Source organism: Oncorhynchus clarkii, chromosome 28 (genome assembly GCF_045791955.1).
Source record: "Oncorhynchus clarkii lewisi isolate Uvic-CL-2024 chromosome 28, UVic_Ocla_1.0, whole genome shotgun sequence".
Lineage (NCBI taxonomy): Eukaryota > Metazoa > Chordata > Actinopteri > Salmoniformes > Salmonidae > Oncorhynchus > Oncorhynchus clarkii.
Window position 1 is genome coordinate 11,029,625 of NC_092174.1, and position 21,710 is coordinate 11,051,334.

The window sequence follows — 21,710 nt, forward strand, 5'->3', positions numbered from 1 at the left end:
CCTCTTGATGCCATCTATTTTGTGAAGTGCACCAGTCCCTCCTGCAGCAAAGCACCCCCACAACATGATGCTGCCACCCCTGTGCTTGACGTTTGGGATGGTGTTCTTCGGCTTGCAAGCCTCCCCCTTTTTCCTCCAAACATAACGATGGTCATTATGGCCAAACAGTTCTATTTTTGTTTCATCAGACCAGAGGACATTTCTCCAAAAAGTACGATCTTTGTCCCCATGTGCAGTTGCAAACCGTAGTCTGGCTTTTTTTGGCGGTTTTGGAGCAGTGGCTTCCTTGCTGAGCGGCCTTTCAGGTTATGTTGATATAGGACTTGTTTTACTGTGGATATAGATACTTTTGTACCTGTTTTCTCCAGCATCTTCACAAGGTCCTTTGCTGTTGTTCTGGGATTGATTTGCACTTTTCGCACCAAAGTACGTTCATCTCTAGGAGGCAGAACGTGTCTCCTTCCTGAGCGGTATGACGGCTGCGTGGTCCCATGGTGTTCATGTTTGCATACGATTGTTTGTACAGATGAACGTGCTACCGTCAGGCGTTTGGAAATTGCACCCAAGGATGAACCAGACTTGTGGAGGTCTACAATTATTTATTTTTTTGGAGGTATTGGCTGATTTCTTTTGATTTTCCCATGATGTCAAGCAAAGAGGCACTGAGTTTGAAGGTAGGCCTTGAAATACATCCACAGGTACACCTCCAATTCACTCAAATGCTGTCAATTAGCCTATCAGAGGCTTCTAAAACCATGACATTTCCTGGAATTTTCCAAGCAGTTTAAAGGCACAGTATGTAAACTTCTGACCCACTGGAATTGTGATACATTGAATTATAAGTGAAAAATTCTGTCTGTTAACAATTGTTGGAAAAATTGCTTATGTCATGCACAAAGTAGATGCCCTAAAATACTTGCTAAAACTATAGTTTGTTAACAAGAAATTTGTGGAGTGGTTGAAAAATGGGTTTAAATGACTCCAGCCTAAGGGTATGTAAACTTCCGACTTCAACAGTATAATGTGCATGTCTCCTGTAAGACCATGTGATCTGTGAACCGTACATGATGCAGATAACATCTTGGTGTCATTATACTCGTTATAGTTTTCTCTCAATTATGAAGTATGATTCTAGATTCTGGAATAAAAAAACATGTTCATTTATTCAACATGCAAAATATAAATATCTCAAAAGTACTCTTTTTGATTATGCTCATTTTAGACATCTTATTTGTAGAATATACTCTTCTTCAAACACCGCAAATGTCCAGAGTGGGCTCTCAATCATGGGTTGTTGGTATCATTGCATACGAGAACATTATATTTTCTCAAATGCGTATATTTTTTAGGATCATAGTTGTAGATTTTATAAACAGAGTTCACAAGGATCAGAGCTCTGTGGCCATTTGCAAACAGTAAATGTGTTTTTTAAAAGTAGTTGCCTTCCTAAAACATAAATACATTCATCATAATTATGTTTTACAGTCAAAATTGCAAATAGATTTGTCAAAAGAACACGACTGCCTGCCAAACGATTTGTCTGCTTGAGTCCAAGCAGACAAAACAAAAAGTTAAGTCTGGCTTTTAATAATCCCAGTCGATTATACATTTTCTTTGCAGTCAGTAGATCATGCTGATCAAACTTGGAATTACAAACAATTTCATACACATCAAATGAAATATATATTTTTAAAGCACATTGTGTGCAGGATTATTTCCTCAGTATCATAACAGTCCAATGACATGTATTCAATACAAAGGCTGGTTTGCTCATTGTTTTGAAGACTTTCCAATGGTGCACAGAAACACAATCCACAATAGCAATAAGGGAAGGTGAATACAATGGAGAAAAACAACTGATATGAATGTATAGGCTTCAATCTACACCAAAACAAAGCTCTGTAATGGCTAGGTTTCCATCCAATTGGTGACATATTTTCGTGCAAATGTTCTTAAATCCGCGTAAAGAAAATAAATTATGCACATTTTCTCACCAGTGGTGTGTATCCACCAAACGGACTTGTTGAAGATAAAAAATCAGTGCCTGATGACGTAGTGCACACAAAATTTTGTTTTTCGCTTGTTTTCATGTACCGAATAAAGATCTAAAGTCTCAATCATTGGTTGTTGGTATTATTGCATATGGGAACATTAAAGAGTTTCTCAAACACGTATATTTTTTTTGTAACAATGTTTTAGATTTTCTAAACAGAGTTCACAAGATCCCGCCATGTCGAGTTTCCATCACATTTTCAACTCTACTGTTTTGTCACAAAAGCTGTTGTGTTATTAGTAAATGTGCCCACTCTGGTCTTGACACCTGCGCTCTAGCCAACAGCTCACAGATACAGTACAGAAAAGCTGCGCGGGTAGGCTAGTCTACATAATGAGATTATTATGGATAATATGTTTATTTGTCAAATGACAGTCAAGCATCGATCATTATGTCACCAGAATCAGACTCTCAATATTTATTGGAAAGGAGCATCGAGATCAACGTTCACTTTCACCACCCTGTGAAGTTCATCGTCAGTTATTTAATTGTAGCCTAATAAACTGCATGATTTCCTGAGTCGTAGTGGGAGGACCACACACCAGCGTGACATATCAATATTTGCGCTGTTTCTTAACACACTGCTCGCTTAACCTGAAAGCCAGCCTGCACCAATGTGTCGGAGGAAACAAAGTTCGACTAACGACCGAAGTCAGCTTACAGGCGCCCGGCCCGCCACAAGGAGACGCTAGAGCTCCTAGAGCCCCCCCGGCCAAACCCGAACGGAGCTGGGACAATTGTGCTCCGCCCTATGGGTCTCCCAGGCACAGCCGGCTGAGATCGAACCCCAGGCTGTAGTGCCTTCGACCACTGCACCCGTGGGAGGTCACATTATACATTTTACCAACATAAAAAGATCCCACCATGTCGAACAAACAAATTATCTGTCAGCATTTGTAAAATTGTACAGAAGCTTCCTGTTTCCGTCATAGCTGTCCTGAATAATTTTTTTAGTCAGAATGACTTAACTGGCATAAAACTGTGGATGAAAACGTGGTTAGTATCGAGGATGATGTCTTATGAGTTACCTAAAGTTACTTAAAAGTACTGATTGCCGGAAACAGGGAACACAATTGCACACATTTCTCTTCTGAGGGAAACAACGTATTCAATTCTGTGAACAAAACACTTAACAGTGAATTTTGTATTTTGCAAAAGTTGTTATAAGATATGCAAGTCAGGTAATTAGGCAAGAAAATGATCAGAAGTTCTGTAAATGTATTTAAGCATTTGATCATCGCTGTTCTGCTATAGACATGTTTCCACACAGATCGAAAAATTGCTTGTACGCGACTGAGAAACTGTATTCAGCACATGTGAAAAAAGAACATTTGATTTGATTTATTCGCCTACGAGACATTGTCATGCCAAACATTCAACGACAGCGATGTTGAATGCAGAAATAGTCCAGCTAACAGGATAACATTTCTTCCCAGAGGCGGGCATTCTATCTCTAGAGGACACTTTTATGGCTGCTCTGTCAGTAAAGACTCAACATGGGTTGAAGAGTGCATGGGGCAGAAATGAGCCTAAAGCAATTACATGAGAATTTGGGATTTGTCGACTCTTCTAAAATGAGTTCAGTCTAGAGGCAGCTGTCTAGACAGAGCTGTGTTGTGCTGTTGGACCAGAGCTTGCTGAGCATTGGGTGAAACCTCTAAAAGCAACAGGACCGTTTTTTAATAAAGAGCGCCTGTGTGCATGTATGTCTGGAGGTATGTGTGGACAAGGGAATGACTATATGAGTACAGTACTGGACAAGTGTCTTTTGTGTGTGTGTGTGTGTGTGTGTGTGAAACAGAAATATATCAAGTAATCTTCCGTAGTCGGTGGAGGTAGTTCACTGGCATAGCTTTGCATGACGAGCCACCTGGTCTGAGACCTGAATACTTGTGGTGTGTTATGGTGGCTTCAGGCCCTTTACTTAATGATTACTTTTGACTCTCATTTGCCACCAATGCTAATACCAGACTGGGTGGGGTCACCCAAGCTAAGTTATCTCTGGAACCATGCCCTCTTCTTTGGGTGGTGCACTTTTTCCTCATCTTTTACCCCAGAACTGACGTCACCAATGTCTCACCCCTGCAGCTTTTTCTCTGTGAACCTACTAATGGTGCAGCTCAAATAACCACTAGGTTTATGAAGTTACTGAACTCTCACTGCACTACATTCTTCCAAACACTGGAACCTTGTGAGTTGTCTGCATGATCTAATCTTTCTATTTTTAACATCCACCGACTACTGTTCGAGTTGTCCGAGCTATTCGATTGGCCTAGGTGACAAAAGGTATCCAACAGAAAGACTGGACCAGTGCAGTCCCAACCAGTGTGCATGACAACAGTTGCTTGGCAAGCTAAAAGGCTGAACAACTCTGAGCAGTTTTTCTGGTAGGAATGGAATGATGTCATCCTCTCTAGCTCCTCAGTGCCTCGATGTTTCTCACACTTCAACAAACACAAGCTCCTACCATCAGCAGCTTTTCTGTTTCTCTCTCTCATCGACTCGTAAAACTCTCCTACTTTACTCAGCAAAACCAATGGTCTTTTATGGTGTTCGGTAAACTGGGTAACGAAGTGAACACAACGAAGTGTTTACTGTAAACAAGTGATTGCCAGCGGGGCTGCTCTTCTATGAACCACAATGATGGTGTTGTAGGAGAAAACTATTTTGTTTTATTCACAGACTGGAAAATGCTCATACTGGCAAAAGAGCACGGCTCGACTGGTCTGAACAGCTACTTTGAGCTTTTCCCCTGCAGACAAGGGAACTCCTGCAGCAAACATACAGCTGTAGGATCTTAATTTGAGACAAACTTGCTACAGCAGGAAAACAACACTGCAGCAACAGAAAATGTGAATTATTATGTGGATTAGCATTAATTAACCATTTTTTGTAGGGGTTGATACATTTTTAGTAAGGGAAAATCAAGTTTGAAATTTCAAATAGGAAATTATAAACTTCAGAGGCACTTTTAAACCTCAAGTACAGTACCTGTTTTAAATGTCCTGCATTGCAGGAAAATTCTCCTGCAACAGGGGGATCAAATTCAGATCTTACATCTGTGGAGTGAAACTGAAGGTGTTTCTCACCCTTTGCCTTGATGACAGCTTTGCACACTCTTGGCATTCTCTCAAGTGTGCCTTGTTAAAAGTGAATTTGTGGAATTTCTTTCCTCAATGTGTTTGAGCCAATCAGTTGTGTTGTGACAAGGTAGGGGTGGTATACAGAAGATAGCCCTATTTGGTAAAAGACCAAGTCCATACTATGGCAAGAACAGCTCAAATAAGCAAAGAGAAATGACAGTCCATCATTACTTTAAGACATGAAGGTCAGTCAATCTGTAAAATTGTGCAGTCAATCTGTAAAAAGTGCAGTTGGACTTTCAAATGCAGTCGCAAAAACCATCAAGAGCTATGATGACACTGGCTCTCATGAGGACCGCCACAGGAAAGGAAGACCTAGAGTTACCTCTGCTGCAGAGCATAAGTTCATTAGAGTTACCAGCCTCAGAAATCAGTAATTAACTGCACCTCAGATTGCACCTCGCAGAGTTCAAGTATCAGACATCTCAACATCAACTGTTCAGAGGAGACTTTGTGAATCAGGCCTTCATGGTTGAATTGCTGCAAAGAAACCACTACTGAAGGACACCAATAAGAAGAGGAAACTTGCTTGGGCCAAGAAACACGAGCAATGGACATTCGACTGGTGAAAATCTGTCCTTAGGTCTGATGAGTCCAAATTTGCGATTTTTGGTTCCAACTGCCGTGTCTTTGTGAGACGCAGAGTAGGTGAATAGCTGATCTCCGAATGTATGGTTCCCACCATGAAGCTTGGAGGAGGTGGTGTGATGTGTGGGGGTTCTTTGCTGGTGACACTGTATGTGATTTATTTAGAATTCAAGGCACACTTAACCAGCATGGCTACCACAGCATTCTGCAGCGATAAGCCATCCCATCTGGTTTACGCTTAGTGGGTCTATCTATTGTTTTTCAACAGGAAAATAACCCAAAACACACCTCCAGGATGTGTAAGGGCTATTTGACCAAGAACGAGAGTGACGGAGTGCTGCATCATATGACCTGGCCTCCACAATCACCTGACCTCAACCAATTGACATGGTTTGGGATGGGTTCGACCGCGGAGTGAAGGAAAAGCAGCCAACAAGTGCTCAGCATATGTGGGAACTCTTTCAAGACAGCATTCCTCATGAAGCTGGTTGAGAGAATACCAAGAGTGTGCAAAGCTGTCATCAAGGCAAATGGTTGCTACTTTGAAGAATCTAAAAACACTTTTTTGGTGACTACATGACTCAATATGTGTTATATCATAGTTTTGATGTCTTCGCTATTATTCTACAGTATAGGAAATTGTAAAAATAAAGAAAAACCCTTGAATTTATGTGTCTAAACTTTTGACTGGTACCGTATATAATTTTTTATATGCCAAGATGATTAAATCAAGAGTAGTCTGATGGGTGACAATATTAGCCTATCACTTGTGAATGATACCCAGCTTAAGGCAAGAAACAGTACATGCCTTTTTTTAGCGATAAAAAAAAATCATAGTCGCACAACTCATGTAGCCTAGCCCATAGGCCTATTTGTATTTGATAAGGTTTGTATCACAACTAAAGTGGCCAAATAACTTCGCAAAATGAAGCACATTAATCAGCACCGAGTGAGTTCCAAGTTTGGGGAAGATATATATTCACCATATAAACGCACCTTTTATAATAAAAGCATTACATGCATAATCGCATTTGCGGTCACTTTTGAGAAGGGTGTTGTCCTGCTAATGGAACATTCGCGGTTATACCCACAACTGTCCCAGACTATGCTTGGAATATTTATTTTTTGCACAGAATAGAATAGGTCAACCTTTGTACTATGGGGGATAGTAGGTTGACATAGGCTAGTGTTTTTGCTGTTTGTTAGGCCTACTCATCTTGTTGCTTGACGAAAAGTAAATGTGGACAGTTCTTCCAATAGCTTCATGCGCCTTGGAATAGGATAAGGAAGCTTGCAGTTGCATCCCTGATGTGTCTGTCTTCACTTGCAGCCTGTGAGAAAGACCCAATCACATGATGGATAGTCATGTGAGTGAGAGGGGCTTCGTAGCACGCAGCCAGGAGAAGGGAATTCTAATTATTATATTCAGCCCAAGGGCACAACGGCCGCTGGCCGCAAAAGGCATGTATTTATTTAGGGGGCATTACGGCCACACAAAGGGGATGCTGCTGGGAAATGCGATGCATTATCAAGTGCTTTTCAAATTGTGAATGAGATACTGATGAATCGTGTACAGCCTGCGCAAAATAACAAAGCAGAGATCACGCCGTTCATGCAACTTTTTTCAAATCATCATTAGTCGCATCATGCAGCCTTACAATGTATTATTAATTTAAGCATATAGCCCAATGTTTGTATCACAACTAAAGTTACATAAATAACTCTAAATTCAGCATATAGGAGTACCTGTTTCTTTGTTAAATACTCAACACAGAATAGCCACATGTGCACACTCCCTCAAATAATTTGGAGGAAATATAATTTGTATTTTACTCAGCTATGTTCATTTTACTCAGGTACGTTCAATTGTATTCTTCATACTATAAAATAATATGAAATAATGCCAAATAATGCCAAATGCCAAAAATGTCTGCTAAATGAACTAGTGTAGCCCATAGCCATATGGTATAGCCAGATCAGGATCTAACATAAGGACAACTCATAGTATGCTATTCTGTTCTTCTGAAATAGACCACATTTTACTGTCAATTAACAGTTATTTGCTTGACAATCACAGGCTGACAACATTTCATGACCGCCACAGCCCTATCTACTGCCAATGTTTGTCTGTCGATTTGCATGACTGTGTGCTCGACGTTATACACCTGTCAGCAACGGGTGTGGCTGAAATAGCCAAATCCACTAATTTGAAGGGGTGTCCACATACGTTTGCCATGTGTAGATAATCCTCTAAGAAAATGAACCTCATGTCTCTATCATAACCTGTTCAAAAGTTATTGGAGTTTTACCCTTGTATGATGGCCAAAATTTGTGTGACTAAATCAATGGAGGCCAGAGAAAAAAAGTGGTAAAAAAATAAGGAAAATTGCACAGCATCGCATCAGCTAGGCTGGATGCTGTGCGAGAATGAACTTCCTTAACAGGCTCGTATTCCCGTTCAACTCGTCATCCTTCTTCTCAAAGACTTCTCACAAAAACAAGCGTGTCTCTGTGAAATGTCAACGGAGCATTGAGCGTACCGCAAGCTTTTTATCTTCAAAGTTTTTGTAACGGTTCTCTAGTGGTGAAGGAGAGGCGGACCAAAATGCAGCGTGGTTTCTTTGATTCATGTTTAATAACAAAAAGATAAACACGAACACTACAAAACAATGAACGTGGAAAACCAAAAAACAGCCCTATCTGGTGCAAAACGCAGAGACAGGAACAATCACCCACAAACACACAGTGAAACGCAGGCTACCTAAATATGGTTCCCAATCAGAGACAATGACTAACACCTGCCTCTGATTGAGAACCATATCAGGCCAGACATAGAAATAGACAAACAAGGTGCGGACTCCGGCCGCAAAACCTGAACCTATTGGGGAGGGTCTGGGTGGGCATCTGTCTGCGGTGGCGGCTCTGGTGCTGGACGTGGCCCCCACTTCACCGTAGTCTTAGTCTCCCACCTTGTCCGCTTCCGTGGCCTCCTAGCCACGGCGACCCTACTTAATGACACTGGACTGAGGGGCAGCTCGGGACAGAGGGGCAGCTCTGGACAGAGGGGCGGCAGCTCTGGACAGAGGGGCGGCAGCTCGGGACAGAGGGGCGGCAGCTCGGGACAGAGGGGCGGCAGCTCGGGACAGAGGGGCGGCAGCTCGGGACAGAGGGGCGGAAGCTCGGGACAGAGGGGCGGAAGCTCGGGACAGAGGGGCGGAAGCTCGGGACAGAGGGGCAGGGGCTCTTGGCTGAGGGGCTCTGGCGCCTCTGGGCTGAGGGGCTCTGGCGCCTCTGGGCTGAGGGGCTCTGGCGCCTCTGGGCTGAGGGGCTCTGGCGGCCCCTGGCTGACTGGCGGCACTTAATGACACTGGACTGAGGGGCAGCTCGGGACAGAGGGGCAGCTCTGGACAGAGGGGCGGCAGCTCTGGACAGAGGGGCGGCACTGGCGGCCCCTGGCTGACTGGCGGCACTGGCGGCCCCTGGCTGACTGGCGGCACTGGCGGCCCCTGGCTGACTGGCGGCACTGGTGGCCCCTGGCTGACTGGCGGCACTGGCGGCCCCTGGCTGACTGGCGGCACTGGCGGCCCCTGGCTGACTGGCGGCACTGGCGGCCCCTGGCTGACTGGCGGCCCCTGGCTGACTGGCGGCCCCTGGCTGACTGGCGGCCCCTGGCTGACTGGCGGCACTGGCGGCCCCTGGCTGACTGGCGGCACTGGCGGCCCCTGGCTGACTGGCGGCACTGGCGGCCCCTGGCTGACTGGCGGCACTGACGGCCCCTGGCTGACTGGCGGCCCCTGGCTGACTGGCGGCCCCTGGCTGACTGGTGGCACTGGCGGCCCCTGGCGGACTGGCGGCACTGGCGGCCCCTGGCGGACTGGCGGCCCCTGGCTGACTGGCGGCCCCTGGCTGACTGGCGGCACTGGCGGCCCCTGGCTGACTGGCGGCCCCTGGCTGACTGGCGGCCCCTGGCTGACTGGCGGCCCCTGGCTGACTGGCGGCCCCTGGCTGACTGGCGGCACTGGCGGCCCCTGGCTGACTGGCGGCACTGGCGGCCCCTGGCTGACTGGCGGCACTGGCGGCCCCTGGCTGACTGGCGGCACTGGCGGCCCCTGGCTGACTGGCGGCACTGGCGGCCCCTGGCTGACTGGCGGCCCCTGGCAGACTGGCGGCTCCTGGCAGACTAGCGACACTGGCGGCTCCTTGCAAACTGGCGGCACTGGCGGCTCCTTGCAGACTGGCGGCACTGGCGGCGCTGGGCAGACGGGTGGCTCAGGCGGCGCTGGGCAGACGGGTGGCTCAGGCGGCGCTGGGCAGACGGGTGGCTCAGGCGGCGCTGGGCAGACGGGAAGCTCCGGCAACGCTGGAGAGGAAGGCTCTGGCAGCGCCGAACAGGCGGGAAACTCTGGCAGCGCCGGAGAGGCGGGAGACTCCGGCAGCGCCGGAGAGGCGGGAGACTCCGGCAGCGCCGGAGAGGCGGGAGACTCCGGCAGCGCTGGAGAGGCGGAAGGCTCCGGCAGCGCTGGAGAGGAGGAAGGCTCCGGCAGCGCTGGAGAGGCAGGAGCCCCTGTAAGGATGAGCCGGAGAGACAGCCTGGTGCGGGGGGCTTCACAGCATAACACGGTGCCTGCCCGGTCTCTCCAGCCCCCCGGTAAGCACAGGAAGTTGGCGCAGGTCTCCTACCTGGCTTTGCCACACTTCCTGTGTGCCTCCCCCCGAATACATTTTTGGGGCTGACTCTCGGGCTTCCATCCACGCCGCCGTGCTGCCTCCTCATACCAGCGCCTCTCCGCCTTCGCCGCCTCCAGTTCTTCTTTGGGGCGGCGATATTCTCCAGGCTGAGCCCAGGATCCTTTTCCGTCCAATTCGTCCTCCCATGTCCATTCCTCGCGCTGCTCCTGCTGCCGTTTCTCCTGCTGCACCTTGGGGCGGCGACACTCCCCTGGTTTTGCCCAGGGTCCTCTCCCGTCGAGGATTTCTTCCCAAGTCCAGAAGTTTTTATCGCGCTGCTCCTGCTGCTGCCCGTTACCACGCCGCTTGGTCCTGTTGTGGTGGGTGATTCTGTAACGGTTCTCTAGTGGTGAAGGAGAGGCGGACCAAAATGCAGCGTGGTTTCTTTGATTCATGTTTAATAACAAAAAGATAAACACGAACACTACAAAACAATGAACGTGGAAAACCAAAAAACAGCCCTATCTGGTGCAAAACACAGAGACAGAAACAATCACCCACAAACACACAGTGAAACCCAGGCTACCTAAATTTGGTTCCCAATCAGAGACAATGACTAACACCTGCCTCTGATTGAGAACCATATCAAGCCAGACATAGAAATAGACAAACAATAGACAAACAAGACATCCAACATAGAATGCCCACTCAGATCACACCCTGACCAACCAAAACATAGAAACATACAAAGCAAACTATGGTCAGGGTGTGACAGCTTTTTAGATTTAATTCAGCTCGTCATGCAAATGTTGCTTTTTGCGACCTGCAGGAATAACTTTGAAGACTCCCCTTACTTGCTCTGACTTTGCGGATATCTACTTTATTGAGAAAATGTGTACTTACTATGACTGTGATATGTGGTTGTCCCACTTAGCTATCTTCAGATGAATGCACTAGGTCGCTCTGGAGAGCGTCGGCTAAATTACAAAAATGTAATGTAAAAAAAAAAAGTGTTTTATAATGTAAGGAAGTGATATTTCATCACCAATGACAACCTAATATATGTGAATCGTAATAATCAAGCTAGCCAGCTAGTTTAACAGCAAAAAATCACCTAAAACTAATGTTATCAAGCTAGGTGACTAACTGTCAATTCTTCATGGATAGCTTGCTAGCTAGTTAGCCCTACTGACTTGATCTATGCACAAGCCCATAGTAAGAGAATTGTAGGCAGGTAAACATGCCAAAATTAACACAGTATATATTTATTAACGTATCAAATATTGTAGTAAGGCAACATATGAGCTGTGAGAGTTTATTTTATTTAGCTTAAGCAAAGATAATGGGTTTTGACTAGATGGGATACAGCTTTTGTCAGATTTGACTTTTTGAAGCAGTTTAGGAGAATTTACACAGCAGGATAGGTGCTCCGTTTCGGATAGTTTGATTTGGACTCCGACCCTCCTGTGCTCCAAATGTGCGTGTTCGGAGCACGGTAATATGCATATTGAAAAACACCCTGTGTGTGTGAGGGAGAGACCGATTTTGGCTCACAGCCCAGGGCTTTGAACTCCAAAAAAGTTCAAAGAGACAGACTTCTGTCTAGACTCCAAATATCGCGCCATTACACTGTTTCCATGCAAAAGAGGAAACTTTGGCGTCACCACTTGTTTGGCAGACACCCATAGCCTCACACGATGTCTATAGACAACTTAAATGAACACATTTCAATAAGCCATAGCCTTCTATAGATATAATCATGATGACGTTAAATGATTTAAAAAAAACTCCTGCAAAAATGTTTGTTTATAAGTGCTGGCGTCAGGCAAAGCTGTACAGCTGCACACATATTTTCAGAGGTGTCAAGTAATATGCTGAATATAATATAAGTAATTTAGCAGATGCTTTTATCCAAAGGGACTTACAGTCATGCATGCATTTTACATATGGGTGTTCCCGGGAATCAAACCCACTATTGTGGCGTTGCAAGTGACATGCTCTATCAACTGAGTTACAGAGCCTATTCAGAGCAAACTCTATTCCTTCTAGTGACTCACAAGGACTCCCAAGCATTGTGCTTGGAATGTAATGTTAATTAATAGCGTGTGTGTGGGTGAGTGTGTGTGTGTGTGTGTGTGTGTGTGTGTGTGTGTGTAAGGTACAGTAGAATAGTGGGCCTGCTCTATTCCGTGCTGTTGGTGGTCCTGTTGGGGTTTACATATGAGGGCTGGAGGGTGGTGTTGGGGGGACGATGGGGTGGGCTATGTTATGGGGTGGTCCTCTCTCTGATCCTAGGCGGTATAACTACTGTATGATGAAGCCTGTGTGGCCCCATGCCTTGGAGTTACTGCAGGGGGATGGGGGTGCCCTCCCAAAGTCAATTAGGATGGTGGTGGTGTTGGTTGGCGTCAGATTAGAGGCTTGCCAACCTGACTCACTTGGGCAGGTCTGAAAACTCCCTTTCACTACAGGCTGGTTGAACTGGTCTTTTGAAGCCACAGAAGAGTTTCTATGGTTCGGGGGCGACAGTTAATTCAGGTACCATCGCTGTACGAGGCTTCAGTATCCAAGACCAGCTTACCTCTGCTACACAGTCATTTGGTAAGCTGGTCCTGTATACCATATTCTGTTCTTTGTAAGCATGCACTGTGAACTTCTACGAATTTCAGGTTGAATTTAAATATTGCCAAGTGACAGCCAACATCAACTGACTGCAGCTCTATCAGAATCAGCAGAACCCTGTTCGACCTAGGTAATGCAAGCACTGTCTTCCTTTTAGGGACAACAGAACACAATTAGCTAAACTGCTCTGGCCTACATTTCCTTCTTTCCAAGAACAGGAAATAAATATCTGGTCGCTGTTTACTGCTTCCAGGAGGGGTCTTCACTTTCGCCAGTGATACCCTAACAGTGTTCTTTAACTTGTTGACTGTGAACAGGTTGCTCTTTTCATTGTGGCAGTATTTGCCCTGCTCTGAATATTACACAATGAGTCTCTCATCGTGGTTTCTAAGGAGACCAAGGATGCTTGAGTAATTTATTTTTTACAAGGAATAGCTAGTCATTTATTACCAGAATATGTCAAAAAATATGGTATCACGCTTTTGTCCGAGGAGGATGCAACATACTTTTCTCCTCTGGTCATTGACTGTTCAACTCTGTTAGCTTGGGTCATTTATGTCAGTTAAACACCAGGAAATGACCCAGCAAAAAACGATAGGTGGGAAAAGGGAGTTTTTACCCCTCAGAACTCTCGGCCAGAAGAGTCTCCCGGAAGAGTTAATAAGAAACAAAACTGCATAGTTTTTTTTTTTTGGTTTCAGATTGATTTATCTTCACTGGCATGCGGGGTTGGCAGAGATTGAACTTGTGGCACTGACTTTTTTTTTGACATTGGTTGTATTGTACACGGAAAGCTACATCAAGAAAGTAATTGAAAGTATCTGACATATTTATTGCAGCAACAAAGCTTTGAAGCTCTATCCTTATTGTCTCCCGCTTTTTCCAATGAGCTTTTTTTGCTCCGGAGCGTCATGCTTTAATCAGTCAGGCCAGGAAACAAGTGTCCTCCCTCCTTCCTGGACACTAAGAGAGATACAGTGGACTCCTGTTGTAGCATCAAAGCCCTCAGAAGGGACCACATCCTGTTGGGCACAGGGGTCAAACAAAACAACCCAATCACTCTTACCAATGGAGGAACAGGAGAGCTTGACTCCCAGCTCTGGCCCTGTGCACACTTTTGTATTTTGATTGTTACGTTGTGTGTATTTGCATTCAAATCCTTTACTTATTCTATGCATTTCTTTACAAACTCTCCTATGACATTCTGAAGACTGCACTGATTGCAGACGTTTAGTTCTTACATTTCAGTCTGCGGTAATTCCTCGACAGTGTGTTTGGAATAGGAACACACTGTAGGACTGTTTACGTTGGATGCTGATTGGCTTAGTTGAGAATTTGAGTAACACCAACGGTCTCAGCTTATAGAGCACTTGGAATGAGGCAGACCTTTTTTTAATGGAGGTAGTGCTCCATTTATGTGGGCCTCTTTATTGCACATGTGATGTTTCTGTTTATTACACAATATATTCTGCCGAAAGGTTTCCTGTCTCTGGCAGTAAAAGATAAAGTGTGTGTGTGTGTGTGGGAGGGAGGGAGGGAGGGAGGGAGGGAGGGAAAAAGACACTGAAACCAGAGATCCCAGGAAGCCGAGTAAAGGATGTGTCCAGGCATGTTCCCATAGTCCCTGTAAATGATTATCAGGAAGTGGAATTGTAGCTCAGAGAGAATGTCTCCTCCAAACCAACTGTGAACTTCACCCCACTGTTCATGACCACTCAGGACTATACTCTCTACTTTAGATCCGCTGCTCTACTTTGGTGCACTTAAACTACCTTCTCTTATGTAAAGGGTGCCAAACTGAGCAAAAATATATTTTGCTCAGTTTGGCAGTTTCCACCACCTTACTTTGGGGCAGCTGCTCTCGGCTTGTGTGTGTGTGTGTGTGTGTGTGTGTGTGTGTGTGTGTGTGTGTGTGTGTGTGTGTGTGTGTGTGTGTGTGTGTGTGTGTGTGTGTGTGTGTGTGTGTGTGTGTGTGTACTACCGACTCTGGCGTCGTGTGTCTCTGTGCACAATGAGGAAGCCCTTGTGATGTTATTTATGGGAAAAGCCTAAGAAGAGAAAGTGTGTGAGCAGAAGCCGTTAACCCTCATGTTTAGCCTTGTTGCAATCAGCTGCAGTGCCTCTTTAATGTCTCTCCTACCACTGAAACATGGTTATATCATGCAAAGACATAATGGAGAACTGATTGACATCACGCTTTGTTGACACAACAGTAACCCTCCTCCACAAAAGCCACCATCTCACTGTGCTCTTTCGTTCTATTATTTGTTTACTGTTATGGTCCCTTTGCCGACATATGATTGCTTTGTTATGACATGCTCTACCGTACGGTGATTTTTCAAGTGGCTGGCAAAGTGTCATAACTGCTTCTCATGTGTCAAAGATGTGTTGGTCTTTACCGTCCGATTTGTAGGATGTATGTGTAACGGATGTGAAACGGCTAGCTTAGTTAGCGGTGGTGCGCGCTAAATAGCGTTTCAATCGGTGACGTCACTTGCTCGGAGACCTTGAAGTAGTAGTTCCCCTTGCTCTGCAAGGGCCGCGGCTTTTGTGGAGCGATGGGTAACGATGCTTCGAGGGTGACTGTTGTTGATGTGTGCAGAGGGTCCCTGGTTCGCGCCCGGGTATGGGCGAGGGGACGGTATAAAGTTACACTGTTACATATGGAGGGGGGAAATGTTTTGTCCCAATGCTTGCTTTAAAGAGAGTGGTCATGCTTTTAATGCAATTATTGCAGGTTGATTTAGGGCCCTATTCAGTCCATATAGCAGAGGTCCAGCACTAAAGCCCAATTGCCTTTAAATTTCAATGTTCCCTCGTTCAGGGTAAACACTGCATATGTCGGTTCAAGCGGAAATTACCTTTACATTCCTATCACGCTATCTGTCATGCTTCAGCCATACAGATTGAAAAGAGCCCGTAATCAGTTTTCTTTTTTTTTTTTGCAGGTTTTTTTCCCAAGACTCAGTAAGGTTGGATTTCAAGTCTTTGACTAGGTAAGTGTTGTCCAATTTGTCTATATATTTGCTGTACTTGTATTTGTGTTTATTCATTATACGTTCTATTCTACGAGGCACTTTTGTTATACTTAATGCACGTAGTGGTGTGGAGGCCAAGATGTCATCGAAGATGCCAAGCTCTAACAACATAGCCCAAGCCAGGAGGACAGTACAACAGCTGAGGATAGAGGCCAGTATTGAGAGGATAAAGGTATGGTATGCTGAAAGTTAGACTGAGTAGAAAGCAGTGTTGAGTAACAATAAAGTACATTTTCTGGTCCTTACCTGTCTCTCTAAATGGACACCAACTTGCAGCAAAGGATGATCTGTTATCAGTGAGTGTCTACGCGTGCTTGTGGGATGGGTGTGTATGTGTGAGACTCCTGTGTCGGCAGAAACCCTCCCATTCACACTCTCATGTCTCTCTGTCCTGTAGGTATCCAAGGCCTCTGCGGACCTCATGCACTACTGTGGCGAACACGCCAAGTACGACCCTCTGCTCATGGGCATACCTGCCTCAGAGAACCCCTTCAAGGACAAAAAGCCCTGCACTATATTGTAGTGAAGCCTTTTTATTTATCTGTTTGCTTCTTAATGTTGCCTGTATTTTATTTTCCGGGGAGAATTGGGATCTAAAACCACTACTCATCCATCAATCTTGCCTTAAAGCCTGTAACATTTCCCTTTAATGAAAATGCTGTATTTTATCACTCAATTTGAACTTGCCATAGTTACATACATAACATACAGTAAACAGTTAGAATATACACTACCATTCAAAAGTTTGGGGTCACTCAGAAATGGTCCATTAAAATAACATCAAATTGATCTGAAATACAGTGGAGACATTGTTAATGTTGTAAATGACCATTGTAACTGGAAATGGCAGATTTTTTTATGGAATATCTACATTAGCGTACAGAGGCCCACTATCAGCAACCATCAGTCCTGTGTTGCAATGGCACGTTGTGTTAGTTAATCCAAGTTGATCATTTTAAAAGGCTAATTGATCATTAGAAAACCCTTTTGCAATTAGGTTAGCATAGCTGAAAACTGTTGTTTTGATTAAAGAAGCAAATAAACTGGAATTCTTTAGACTAGTTCAGTATCTGGAGCATCAGCATTTGTGGGATTGATTCCAGGCTCAAAATGGCCAGAAACAAAGAACTTTCTTCTGAAACTCGTCAGTCTATTCTTGTTCTGATAAATTAAGGCTATTCCATACGAGAAATTGCAAGGAAACTGAAGATCTCGAACAACGCTGTGTACTACTCCCTTCACAGAACAGAACAAACTAGCTCTAGAAAGAGGAGTGGGAGGCCCCGGTGCACAACATGGTGTTTATACTTGCTTACTATTGTTTGTACAGATGAACGTGGTACCTTCAGGCGATTTGGAAATTGCTCCCAAGAATGAACCAGACTTGTGGAGGTCTACAATTTCTTTTCTGAGGTTTTGGCTGATTTCTTTAGGTTTTCCCATGATGTCAAGCAAAGAGGCACTGGGTTTGAAGGTAGGCCTTGAAATACATCCACAGGTACATCTCCAATTGACTCTAGCCTATCAGAAGCTTCTAAAGCCATGACATAATTTTCTGGAATTTTCCAAGCTGTTTAAAGGCACAGTCAACTTAGTGTATGTAAACCTCTGATCCACTGGAATTGTGATACAGTGAATGATAAGTGAAATAATCTGTCTGTAAACAATTGTTGGAAAAACGACTTGTGTCATGCATAAAGTAGATGTCCTAACCGACTTGGCAAACTATAGTTTGTTAACAAGACATTTGTGGAGTGGTTGAAAAACGAGTTGTAACGACTCCAACCTAAGTGTATGTAAACTTCCAACTTCAACTGTAGATAGTCCTTTAAAAATCAGCCGTATCAGCCACAATAATCATTTACAACATTAACAATGTCTACACTGTATTTCTGATCAATTTGATGTTATTGTAATGGACAGAAAAATGCCTTTTCTTTCAAAAACAAGGCAATTTCTAAGTGACCCCAAACTTTTGAACGGCAGTGTACATTGGGACATTGACTGTCAGTTTCTGTCTGATTTAGCTCAGTGGATTTAGCCATGGTATCCATCCATCACTTTAACAAGTCTGTTATTTGTCTTCAATCGTATCTGCTGTCATGTGTGTTACAATGACCGTATATAATGTATTTTAGGCTTTGGAGTCTGGGTTGGGACATTTGACTGTATTATCTTCTCCCCATTGACTCATGCTGTTTATTAATAACTTCCTGGTTTAGCAGGGAGTCAGTCACCTGGGTTGTCAGTGACCAATGGAGGAAGTAGACATCATCAGAGCCTTCTATTAATGTAAAGAGCAGAAGTGTTTTGTTAGTGCAGAGCATATGTCAACTCAATGCCAATTGTCGGATAGGAAACTGCAATGTGTTGCTGAGGCAGGTCATTCACCTAGACAACCTTAGTATACAGCACTCCTCCCAGCCATTTAAACCAGGTGTTACATAACCTAACACTGTGAGCCAAGTCGCCTTACGTATTATTTAAGATAGAGATCATATAATTAATGTATAGTTTGGTATTTTAAAGAGGTACAAGTATTCCGTTGGAAGAGACCATAGAAGATGCATCCGCTGGGCGTGTGGGTTGGAATTAACAATGTAATAAATGATTTTCACTCCAACCATGTGCACTATATCATGTATTCAAGGCTGACCCCAAAGTCCAGAGATAAGTGTCCTGTTGAACAGTAAAGAATAGAATGTGCTGTATGACCCGTCGTTCAGCTGTTGGGAACATGTCCCCCCGTGACAAATCTAGATGAAACGAACCAGCTGTATCTGTGTGGTTAGCACTTACGGGCTGGAAAGTACAATTATCTTTTGGGAACAATGAATCTTTCTGTGCTGAATTGCAGTGATTTCTAACTGAATCGTGCCATCGTTATGTCTTACGCCTTGTCACTAGTAAAAGAGAAACAAAAACATGTCTGATTGTACTTCCTGGTGCTACTGTTTGTATTGTTGGTGTTAGCCTCCCTCCTCTAAAAGGTACCTCATTAGTCATAAAGGTCTTGAAATCAGAGACAAGGAAACCCAGTAATCCATTACGAATTCTTCAGCGATGACAATTGTATCTCGACTATGTTTCTCTCTTAACAATGGGTTTTAATTGCCACAAACTTAGTACGCTAAATCAGGCTACCGTTCATTTGTCTGCCATCACCAGATAATTCTGATTCAACCAGCATACCAGAAATGGCCTTAAAGTACCCTTTGGGAGACTCTTACGTGACCCTTGTGAATCTGGTGGATTAAAGACATCTCTGTATGTGGCTTTTGTTCTCTCTCTGCCGTAGTACAGTCGCTCCTACTGTTATTAAACATGCTTTTATCATTGCACCTTGTTTTGTCTGCCTCTTTGTTGCTTTCTCGCGTAACATGCTAGCTTCCCTCAGGGAAGTATTTTTTTTCATTACGAGTCTGACGATTTGTTGCTTTCTCGCGTAACATGCTAGCTTCCCTCAGGGAAGTCTTTTTTTCATTACGAGTCTGACGATTTGTACTACCTCATGTGCAAGAGTACATTGTGCCCATTACGTTAAGGTAATCTAACGATGAATCTCAGAAAGCGTCATATTTAAATGTAGCATCCAATGTCACTCAGATCAGAAGGGAATAACATGCAAATGAAAAGGGGATGCAGACCAAGCTCATCCATAGGACATCCATAGGACTCCCACCCACTCAGCAGTTTGGCTCAGCCCCAGTCATGTGGCCTAAAGAGAGCTACTGCAAGTTATCTATGACCTAGCCTTGCTTCCTCCCATTACGTGGGTTCTAGCGGACATGTATTTATACCTTACTATGGAGAGAATAGAATAGGCCTTGGCCCATGGCCATCTGGGACCAGTGAACAGGAGAGAGCTAAACATAGAATGTAACGAAACCCTTGTTTCCGCTTTCCGAGAGAGGAGGAACTATTTTGGGGATTTGTCAGCATAGCCTGAAGCTTGTTGCCCTTGATTTTCTGTCCTTATCTTTGGGCAGCTGGTGGGTAAACATGTTTTTTTCCACTATGAGGAAAATGGTGGATCGTAACCAAAAGAGTCATCTTAACTATGGTTCCCTCTTGCAGCTGGGAAAGCTAGGCACAGTTTTACCATCTCACAGTGGAAGCCTTATGGCACAGTGTTGTGCATAAGCCTGGCTGCACAGTAGCAGTGTATTGATATCAGCTCTAAGCAGACATATCAGCCATGAAGCACACAGTGTAATCCTGGTGAGCACAATATCATTGTGTTCCAGGGCGACCCTGGTGTGCACATTGCTTAGGCCTGGCAGGCCGACTGACCGCGGGCCTCCCTCTGTGAAAGCTTGGCAGTTACAGTGTCAGTGTGTTGGAATGTGCTGATGTGGGGGATGCGGGGAGATGTGGGGCAGTGTCGATCCAATCTCTGCACTGTTGGCAGTCCCCCCCCCCCCCCCCCCCCCCCCCACCTCAGTTAGACCGAGCCACTCACTCCCCTATTGAGCAGTGCAGTGGACCGTGCCAGCCATGGCATCTAATCTACTTGCTACTACCAACCAGTGCACCCTCATGGTATTATAACACTGTTGTTACACAAGTTATTCAACTTTTGTGTTTGGTTAGTTATTTCTCTATAGAGATCTACACTGTTATTATTGTATTAGTAGTGTTCTTTGTTGCGTAAGTGTAACACGTGTCCTGTAGATGTAAAACATTGTCTCAAGACCTCCCCCCCAGATACTTTGAGTGGAAAATATGAGTCTGATTAATATGAAATCTGTCATCACCTGAGTCTTTATTGCCTTATACAACCTTCTAAAATGTGTGTTGATTGTGATAACCTGAACAGGGGTACCCAAGGAGCAGGTTGGGTAGATACTAAAGTCTGGGGATTGTCAAATCCCTTGCTTGAACTCCTCCAGTACATCAACCCTACCCTAATTATATATAATAAAAAAATAACCTTTCCCCTACACCAACACAATACCACATGACATCAGTGTTAGAATTCTCCACCGGTCGGTCACAAATCTAAGTTACATCATGGTAACCTTCAACACAGTGCGGTCGGGAAGGTCTACCCAATCTGGTGTTATTACTATATAATATACAATATTATTAATAAAAATATAATAGAATCCATTTAAAACAACTTCTTTTTAGTTTGTGCTACAAAAATAAAACTATATAAAAAAAAAATACAAAATCATTGAGCTATGGAAATATCTTGAGTTTTTTTATATTTTTTAACAGTATTCCAAAAGGTTCTTAAAGCCAATTACAATGAACACACAACAGCGAAATATCCTTCTCATGTGGAAAGAAACTGGGTTTTGTTCTGCAAAGGTGACAAGCTCTTCTCGTGATCATAATGAAACAGGGGTAAGCCTGCCTTACATGAGCTCTGACATCATCCACACTCGACGCCAGCGTCACATGTGAGCATGTCACTCAATAGCAAGTGGAGGAAGGAGTGGGTGGTTTACACAATCTGCACCCACTGCATTCTCCCTTACAAAGCTTTACAAAGACTTCCAGTCATGTGTCCTCTAACACACCTTCCCTGTGAAAGACAAACCGGCTCAAAAAGCCTTGCTTTTGCATGAGTTTACACTATTACCTACCCCA

At 44.4% G+C, this 21,710-nt stretch overlaps 1 protein-coding gene across 2 annotated transcripts in view; it reads left to right on the plus strand.

Moving 5' to 3' along the window:
* Positions 1 to 19,453, plus strand: part of LOC139387575 (guanine nucleotide binding protein (G protein), gamma 12a) — a 61,811-nt gene extending 42,358 nt beyond the window's left edge. The window contains exons 2-4 of one of the 2 annotated variants that reach the window (XM_071133906.1): positions 16,023 to 16,070; positions 16,176 to 16,284; positions 16,510 to 19,453. In XM_071133906.1, coding sequence (XP_070990007.1) covers positions 16,192 to 16,284; positions 16,510 to 16,635 — 219 coding nt within the window. In that variant the 5' untranslated portion in view covers positions 16,023 to 16,070; positions 16,176 to 16,191 and the 3' untranslated portion in view covers positions 16,636 to 19,453. Of the gene's footprint in view, positions 1 to 16,022; positions 16,071 to 16,147; positions 16,285 to 16,509 lie in introns of both variants that reach the window. The other variant, XM_071133905.1, reaches the window with a different exon arrangement.
* The last annotated feature ends 2,257 nt before the right edge of the window (positions 19,454 to 21,710 follow it).